General features: G+C 32.3%; 1 protein-coding gene across 1 annotated transcript; it reads right to left on the reverse strand.

Annotated features, from left to right (window-relative positions):
- Positions 1 to 573: 573 nt before the first annotated feature.
- Positions 574 to 2,081, reverse strand: LOC114285244 (squamosa promoter-binding-like protein 13A; the record flags this gene model as incomplete). The annotated part of the gene is made up of 3 exons (XM_082922310.1): positions 574 to 1,244; positions 1,451 to 1,588; positions 1,832 to 2,081. Coding segments are annotated over 3 exons (756 nt in total), but the record flags the coding sequence as incomplete, so codon positions are not given.
- Positions 2,082 to 10,007: the final 7,926 nt, after the last annotated feature.

A 10,007-nucleotide genomic window follows, 5' to 3' on the forward strand; every position in this document is an offset into this window, starting at 1 on the left:
TCAATGAAACCATTGTCCTATCTTGCACCTCTATAAATGAGATCAAATTTCATCCCTTTGTTTCTATTACAATGCAAACCATTTTTGCTTAGCTGATCTTTGTTTGTATATATTTTTATTGCATTTTTAATAAGTACTTCTTTCACATCTCTTAGTTCATGCAGACCCTCTTTTGTCAGAATGAATAAAAGTTGTATTTGGTTCTTTTTAATAGGGAAATGGAGAAGGCTAAGCCCAAGGAGCTGCCGAAGAAAGATATTCCAAAAGAGGATAAGCACTAGGTGTTTTAGATCAGACCTGGTTTATATTGTAAAACTTCTCGTTCTTCCAGTTTCATTTGGATATGACAATCTATCTTGCACAAAATCTTGACCAATGTAGCTAGCTTACTGCTTTGTTTTGTGTTTCTCAACACTTTTGGTACTATACTGTCTGCTATGTAATATACTCTGAAGAAAGGTGTTATTCTTTTGATCAAATGTTTTGCTTGAGTGCAAAATTACTAGAATTTGCTTTTGTTCACACTCTAAAATGTAGGCAACCAAGCTCACTATCATCTGGTAAATAAAGAAGTAAATTAAGAACGATAATATTCATGAAGGGGAACATCAAAGAAATTATGGATATTCAGAGAACCAGTTGACATTTCAAAAGGCTTAAAAGCCAACTATTTTCAGGAGAATGGAAGCACTTTTGTGGCCTCTTTTTCCAACAAATCATCATGCAGCAGTTGAAATACCCTCATTGCGAAAGAATGTTGATGTTTCTGACTTGCTGAGCCAAAAACTGGAGACCGCTCCTCCATTCCTTGGGAGCACGAGCATTGAACTAGACCATCAAAATGCAGGCTGGTACCCACTGGCTGATTGGGAGTAATTACACTAGTTCCCAAAGCCTGTGTTGAAAGTATTGACAGAAGATAGAGAGAGCACACTTGGAGTCGGCAGAAAAAAATTTCTGGTGATCCCTGCCCCTTTGTGCAGGGCCACAATCATTGCCAAGCCGCTGGCTGATGGAAACTTCAGGGGCTACTGGATTGCTTCCTTCAGGGTCATTGACCAGAAAGAACGGGAATCGTTTGTCAACCCCTTTGTAGATGCAGGCTAAAGAATTTGGAATTGCACATAGTTGATCAGTGCAATACAACTCTTGGTGATGCTTTGCATCCCTGGACCATGTGGGAACAATGCTTGCTGTAGGGGTTGTGTATGGTTGTGAACCACTGAACTGTAAAAGTCTTGTACCTAGATTTAGGGAAGAAATGTTAGAGCCCAAACGGACATATTTGACTTTGATATCAAAGAGAAAACTATCATGGGTTCTCTAAACTTTGTCCAACATTTCAGCATGGGCTTGTATGGAGAATCAATTTGTAACTTATTGTTTTCATGACTTCAGAGTGTAGTTAGAACAGAGTAGTTCAGGAACAATGTTAGGAAATAATCCAAACCATGGTGATTGGGGAAAAAGCTCCCAGAAGTCATGTAGAAGGCTTGTGGCTGGGGTTTCCTACGACACCGGTTGTGACCATCAAGGCGTTTTCTGCAGCTTCGCTTCTCTTCATCAAACTCCTGTAGAGATTGGAATCCACAAAGGGGGGATTAAGAAGAAACTAATCACTCATGAAGGGTAAACTCAATCAAATATTTTTCATGACATATTCACAATTTTTGGTGGAATCAGAATTTATCCAAGTTCTGTTTCACAGGAATAGGACCTAGAACGATGCCAAGTCCCCTTAAAAACAATCTTTATACTGATAATAACAATGGTTGAATCTACAACAGCAAAGCAAAGGAAATGGAATTTGAATGAATGCCCAATTCATACCTGCTACATTGCTGGCAGAACCGGAGCTCTTTGCCTCTAACAACCACAACCGGTGTCTTAGAGTGGCACTCACACACCCTGTGGCGGCGATGATACTCTCTACAACTACTTAGTTCAGCCGAGCAGCCATCCACTAAGCACGACACATTTTGATTTCCTTTGATAGGCCTCCTCCTCTTTGATGACACAATTGTGGAGCCTATTGGTTCCTTGAATTTGTCCCCAAAACTCCCAATCCACCAAGCTTCAAATCAAATGAAAAAACTCCCAAGCTGATGTTTTCAATTTAAAGTCCATTATAACAACAGCTTCCAATCTCACTCATAAAACCTACAATAATTGAACAACTCTAACTTTGGAGGTTTAAAGAGAGTTGTAATGATGTAATAAGAGAAAAAAATAAATAAAATAAAAATATAGATCTAAATATAAATATGAATATCACATCACATGTGATTCTCACTATTTATCACATCATTAAAATTTTTTTTAAAATTTTAAAATTAAAACTCCTAAACTTTATTCTAAAACCTATTCTCTGCACTTTACCCAACTCACAGCGCCATAAATCCTAATTATATTTGATCCACATAAAGTTTGGCAAAAAGACAAGAACACAGAAAAAGTAAAAGAACAGAGAAGCAAGTACAACAAATAATTAGGAACATAAAATTAACAGCAATGCCACTACTACACAACAAAAAAGAACAACAGTAGTCGATATTCAGAACAAGATATACACCCTACTTTTTGATACTTTTCTGATATTTTTAATGGTACATAAAATTTCTATAAAAAGAAATTGTGGGAATACTAGTACTTCAACAAGTGGAGCAGAAGAAACTTTGATTTGAGCTTTCTCAGCCATTCATTCTCTGGCCCAATAACGTGTTGGTCATTGCTAGAATTATTGGGTTGAGCTCAAAATATATTATAATATTCGAGAAAACACAAGATTAGGATATTAAAATGGGGAAACTAGCTTAGGATTTGTTTTGTTCTTTCTGTTGTCTCTTTATTTAGGGTCTTGTCTGCAGTTTTGGAATTGTTGGAACGGAGTGTAATTTTGGTCCGGTCCGATTTATACCGGATTTTACAGGTTCTTATCAAAAAAAAATTGGGGTGTGTTGGATCACAGGTCAGAAAATTAGGTCTCAGACCCAGGAGTATTCGGACTTTGGGCGGTCCAGTGGGCCGGGCCCCTGGGCTCGGGTTTGGGCAGGCTTAAACAATTTTTTTTTTTCACCAAAATTTTATTATTTTTCATTAAAAATAACACTGGATATCGAGCGAGTCAGGCTTTTGAGCAGGCCAAACGAGCCGGGCCCATGGGCTGTGCCGGGTTTCAAGACTTTGGGTTAGGCTTGGACTCGAACATTAATAGACCAGGCCCACCTCAGGCCGCCCCGCAGGCCACAGGCCAAAATTACACCCCTTGGAAATGTAGAGATGGGAACATATAAGCCGAGCGAGCATAGTTGAAACAAAAAGCATGATATCGGAAATATTATATTTACACGTCATTTTAAATGTATTTTTTTAAATGTATTTTAAATATTTCTCTTCAACTTTGTATAGTAGAAGATATCGAAAATATTTTTTTTTATTAACTAAAGTCACTTGATGAAATTTCTTTGTGATCATACTAGAGAAATTTTAGGGCCAAAATTTCTCTGAGTTTGATCGAAATTTTTCTGAGTCAGATACAAATTTCTCTGTAAAAATATTGAGAAACTCAACTAATATAAAAATATTATATATCATTTATCTTATAAAATTTTAATATTATGGATCTTAAAAAAAATTCTCCTATAAATTTATGTCTGCAAATCATTTTCTTTCTTGCCCATCACATAAGATGCAGCAATATTTCCAACAGGGTAAAAGCTTTAGTACAACTTTTTAAACGTATAAATTGAAAAATGTTTGAGGGTCACAATTTTCGTGGCTCAAATGGCTCAAAATTGTCAAAACGATGTCGTTTTGACAATTTTGAAGTTGTTTTGTACTCAAAACGACATCGTTTTAACAATTTCAAGCCATTTGAACCACAAAAATTGTGACCCTCAATCATTGTTAGTACAAATTTTCAAGGGTAATACTTTTTACTAGGATGAACCAAATATTGAATTAAAAAGTTTGGACGACAATAATTTTAAGGGACTCTAACAGTGTGATTTCGAATACCTATACAAATATGATTCTCTCACTTCTCCATAAAAATCTTCTATTCCTCAAGAATAAATATTAGTATTTAACAACAAAAAAAAAAAAAAAAAGTAGACTCAATATTTAGATTTTTTTTTTATTAATTTTTTTAAAGGAGAAACCAGTAGGCCACGGTGAGACTTTGAAAGTTGTTGCACTCATTGAATTGAGTTCCACCATTTCACTTAAAACTTGCAAACTTGCTTCTCATCTCATTTGTTGGATCGAACTCATTTAAAATCAATTGGTGTTGATGAAGGTTTTACTTACCTTGTACGGTATATTATACTAATGGTCTTATAGTTTGAAATTTGTATTATTTTGATTCTTAACTTTTTAATTGTGACATATTTGATCCTGAATTTTAATTTTGTTCTAAATAAGAACAATTGAACATACTATCGCTTAATTTTAAGGGCAAAACCATCAATTTGATAAAATATAAACTAATTTGGCAAAAATAAATGTCAAAAAAATATTTTTGAATTTTAAAAAAATTATTTCTACACACTAAAGATAAAATTATGTAAAATTGATATATCTTTTAGACATTTATTTATTTATTTTACCAAATTAATTTTTATTATGAGTTTGGATGATGATCGTGTAATGAGTGGTTATTGTTTTTATTTTCATTAATGTAACAACTCAAAAATTTAAGTTATCCTTTAAATTTTATATTAGTATTATTTAATTATAAATGATTTTAAAAAAATAATTTTAACTTTATATTATTATTCGATATTATTTTCTGAAATTAGAATATTTTTATTATATTTTTCTCTATATTTTTTTAAATCAAAATACACTAAAATATAACAGTTTCGATACAATAAAAATGCGTGCCTCCCACGTCACTTGCTGCGCACGCCTTGTCACCTATATATAAGGATGAACATGTGCATCAACATCATGTCCCTAAAACACACTCTCTCTCTCTCTCTCTCTCTCTCTCTCTCTCTCTCTCTCTCTCTCTCTCTCTCTCTCTCTCTCTCTCTCTCTCTCTCTCTCTCTCTCTCTCTCTCTCTCTCAGTATTTTGTTTTATATATAAAATTTTGAGTTTAGTTTGGAGTATTTAATTGGTCACAGTAAACCAAAGATAAAAGTTAAAATTAATGTAAATGTGAATTATATTATATCTTAAATTACTATTATATGTTTTACATATGTTTTAAGTTACCATTTATTTTATGTAAATTATATTTTATAAATTATATTAGCATTTTTAATTTATGAACCTTATACAATAAGGAACACAATGAATATAACTGTTTTGAGTAATTATTTTATATGTACCACCACGGATGTCTCATATCTTGAGGGACTTAAATAATCATTAGCCCTCTGATTAGTCACTTTGGGACCCTCTGTCTGTCATGATCCACTGACACTCTAATTTCTAGTGTGGAGCAAAGTGTTGTACAGAGCTAAGTGCTACACAATTATGGGAGCCACGTCTCGAGTTCATAACAGCCACCTCTTGAGTTTATACATCTGTTCTGTTCTGTACCGTGATTATGATTTCTGGTGTGAAGTAAAGTGTTGTACGAAACTAAGTGCTAGACTATGGTGGGAGCCATCTCTAGAGTTCGTACGAGCTACCTCTTGAGTCCATATATCTGTTCTGTTTGGTTCTGTACTGTGGTTATGATTATTTTGTTTGTATGATTTATGTGTTATATGTCAATGATTTCTTGATTATATGCTTTGTATTTTAATATCAAACTTTGTTTAGTCAATAATTATCCGTAGTGAATTTTATGCCCTCATACTCTTACTATAATATTTCTCACTCTACCATGTGCTTATAGTTGTTTACCAAATTTTCAAGAAACAATCAGTGTGTTTAGTTTGAATTTTTTGAATTAAGTTTTTTGAAAATTGAGTTTTTGATTTTCGCATTTTTTTTGTTGTTAGTGAATATTTTTAAAATTTTAAACATTTTTTTTCTTTTTTAGATGTATCTTATTTAGGTGTATTTAAAAAGTAAAAAAAAATGTGAAAAAATATTTTAAAAAATTAATAAATACATAAAAATACAAAAAAAATGTACTGAATTCTCTTTTTTTCTTTTTTTCTTTTTTTGGTATTTAGTGAATTTTTAAAAGGTTTTTTTTATAATTTTTTTACTTTTTAGATATATTTATGTTAGGTATGTCTAAAAAGTAAAAAAAAAAATTGCTTAAAATATTAAAAAAATTCAGTAAAAATAAAAAAATACGAAAAACAAGAAAATAAAATTTTCTGAAAAGTGTTTTCTGAAAATAGGAACCAAGCAAAGTGAATGCAATTCAGAAATAGCTTTTGGAGAGTATTAGACGCAAGGCTGCGGAATAGACACACACAGCACTTTTATAATATTTATAATTATATTCTTCATATGTAAATATCGGCCTTTTTAGTCAATAACTTTTGTTATAAAATAGAAGCTCCAATGATTATTTTGGTACCTTCACTTAAATATTTTTTTTGCTCGCGTTTAATAATTTGTTTAAGAATTGGCCGAAAGTAACTTCAGTTACTAGTCATCACGATGCTTAACCCTTAGATACGAGGAGCAAGTCGTGACAATTAAATTAGTTTCTATTTTTTCAAAAGTCAAATATGGTGACAACTTTGATATCATTATTAAACCAATCCATCAAATCAAAAAATAAATTTTTGGTGAAACCCCCTTTTTGGGCCTTTTTATTAGGATAAAGGATAGCTTAATCAATTTTTTTTCAAAAAGCCCTTGAGTAGGAGATGCCTGCCTTAATAAGGACATTTTATAATTTCTATTTTTTTATGACAATATTGCCCTTCTATATATATATATATATATATCATATATTTGAAAGCTGAGCTCATATATAGTATATGGATCTGTTACAATTTGTGAAATCAGGAACGAAATCAATGAAGACGATCTCCAAATTTGAAAATCTCGCAACCGAAGATTTGTCCCTTGGTCAACAGTAGACGATCTCACCGCCGACGATCAACACTTTCAATTAAACCAGAGTTTCATTGAGATTTGTAAGTGTTGATCGAATTTTAGAGGTTTTTCTTCTCAAACGGGTATATTGAATTGTTGATTAATTTATTTTTTTTTTTAAATTTATTTTTGTTGTGTTTGATCTGATTTCGTTTGACAGAATCAAAGTAAAATTTTACTCTAGTTCTATTGCTCTGTTTTTTGTTTGAGAGAATGAGGATAAAATTTTACTCTAGTTCTATTACTCTATTTTTTGTTTGAGAGAATGAGAGTAAAATTTTACTCTAGTACGTGTTCTGTTTTTGTTTGAGAGAATAAGAGTAAAATTTTACTCTAGTATGTGCTCTGTTTTTGTTTGATAGAATGAGAGTAAAACTTTACTCTGGTATTAGAATGACAGTAAAATTTTACTCTGGTATTCTATACTTCTGTAAAATTGTGTTTTGGATTTGTAATGACAGTAAAATTTTACTTTGATAGTGACACGTGGACTAATGCATAATTTAAAGGACAAAAATACGGTGGAATGCACTCGAATGTGGCAGTGTCTTTCAATTCATAGATCCATCAAGCTCGTCATTTGCCCACTACGAAGATGATTGATTCAATTAGATTGAAGATCATGGATTTAATGTCAAGAAAGAAAGAACAAGCTAAGAAATGGAATACTTTTCTTTGTCCGGAGATGGATTCAATATTAGTAAATGCTCTTAAAAATGGAAGAACTTGATTGGTTAGTCGTTCAAGTGATCATGTTTTTGAGATTCAATGCCGGCCATCGGTTAGCGTTGACCTCTTGAATAGAACTTGCTCATGTTACCAATGGAAATTGAATGGATTTCTTTGTGCTCACGCGGCGACCGTTATCCAAAAGCGCTAAGGTGATTTGTATGCACATGTGGATCCATTTTATTACACTAACAAGTTCGAAGCTTGCTATGCTGAGTTCGTTTATCCAATACCCACTGTTGAGAAACATCTTGTAGTTATGGATGATCTTGTTATCCTTCTTCCAATTTGTAAGAAGCCACTTGGTAAGCCAAGGAAAAATAGGATTTCATTTAGAGGTGAGAAGATAAGACGAGTACAGTGTGGTAGATGCGAGAAATACGGTCATAATAGAAAGACTTGCAATGAGACATTGTCATGAAAAACATTATTGTTTCTGTAATAAAAATATGAAAATAATTTAGTTCTTCTGCAATAAATAGTCCATAGCAATAATAGTATAGTCTTTTAGACTAGATTTGTAAGGAGACATTGCAATAAAAGACATTTTTACTATGTTCTTGAATGGTTGTCTGTTCAAGTTTCTGATTTGCTTTGTGGTTGAGTTTGACATTTTAATATATTTTTTTAATGTGGTTGAATAAGTTTCATGTAAATGAACTTATAATGGAGTTTGTTCAGTAAGTGTGAAGGTTTGAAATGACTGTGCTCAGCCTGTGCTTTCTAAGTAAAATTTTTCGATATTTTAGAGTAAACTTTTACTTTATTGCAGAGTAAAATTTTACTTTTTCCAGAGTAAAACATTACCTTCATTCACATGAAAGTAAAACTTTATTGCCTTTCAAAGTAAAAATTTACTATGTGGTTGAATGGTTGTCTATGGGTGTGATGAGCCTGTGGTTTCACAGTAAAATTTTACTTTATTTTAGAGTAACTTGTTACTTTTAGAGTAAAATTTTACCTTATTTTAAAGTAAAATTTTACTTTATGAAGAGTAAATTTTACTTTTTATAAAGAGTAACATTTTACTTTTAGATTCAGAGTGTAACATTTTACTATTATTTTAGAGTAAAATTTTATTTTTATGCAGAGTAAATTTTACTTCTAGATCCAGAGTGTAACATTTTACTCTTAGATTCAGAGTGCAACATTTTACTCTTATTTCAGAGTAAAATTTTACTTTTATTCAAAGTAACATTTTACTTTTAGATTCAGAGTGTATCATTTTATTCTTATTTCAGAGTAAAGTAAAATTTTATTTTTATGCAAAGTAAAATTTTACTTTATTTCAGAGTAAAATTTTACTTTATTTCAGACAGTATGTTAGGCCCTTAGAAAAACATTTCCAACCTACACCAAAATTTACCACAATACACAAACTCCACTAATGCTCATCATGAAAAAATAATCTAACAACACAACTACATATATCATCAAAGATACACAAGTATAACCTGTACCATTGTATTCTATCTATAACAACGTCATTCCTAGTCAAAACACACACATTCTCTCTCTTTCTACACCTATATAATAATATTTCTATATTGATGTGTATATGTATATCTTATTGTCTGGTCCAAGCTATTGGTTTCTGTGTTCAAAAAGAGAGGAGAAAGAGAGAGAGTTGGTAAAATATCTGAGCATTTGGAGATCTGTTCTTGCAATTATTATGTGGCTTTTGGTTTGAGCGTTTGAAGATCTCAACTAGAGTACGTAAGTTTTATTTATTTATTTCTCTCTCTCTCTCTCTCTCTAGAAAGATCAGATTAAGCTCTAATGGGAAGCAAATGGAGGAAAGCGAAGCTCGCTCTGACGTGGCTCTACGTCCCGAGCACAGTAGAGGACTCACCACCGTCGGTTCAGTTCGCTGGGAGGTTCTCCGACGCCGCTTTGCTCTCTCCGGCAACGGCGAGGGGCTCAGACTTTTCAATGCCTACGACGCCAATTCCTTCTTCTTCTGATCTCCGATTGCCTAAACATGGCTCCGAGTCATCTAAGGTACTTCTTATCATCAAACTATAGCTTCAGAACTAGATTTACTTGCATATACATACATACATTCATATATATATATAGATATAAGGGTATTATCCTAAGCAAGATCCAGTCACTTATATAGAAGGGTATTTCAGTCTATTCATCATATTTTTTTTAATTGATGGGCTTTTGAAGTCATTGTTTTATTCCGTGGCTTCACAAAAAAAAGGTCCAATGAGAGAAATTTTTCACCAAAAATCCCTTTAAAAAATTTAAAATTAA

This window comes from Camellia sinensis, chromosome 1 (assembly GCF_055761805.1).
Source record: "Camellia sinensis isolate YWXY chromosome 1, ASM5576180v1, whole genome shotgun sequence".
Classification (NCBI taxonomy): domain Eukaryota; kingdom Viridiplantae; phylum Streptophyta; class Magnoliopsida; order Ericales; family Theaceae; genus Camellia; species Camellia sinensis.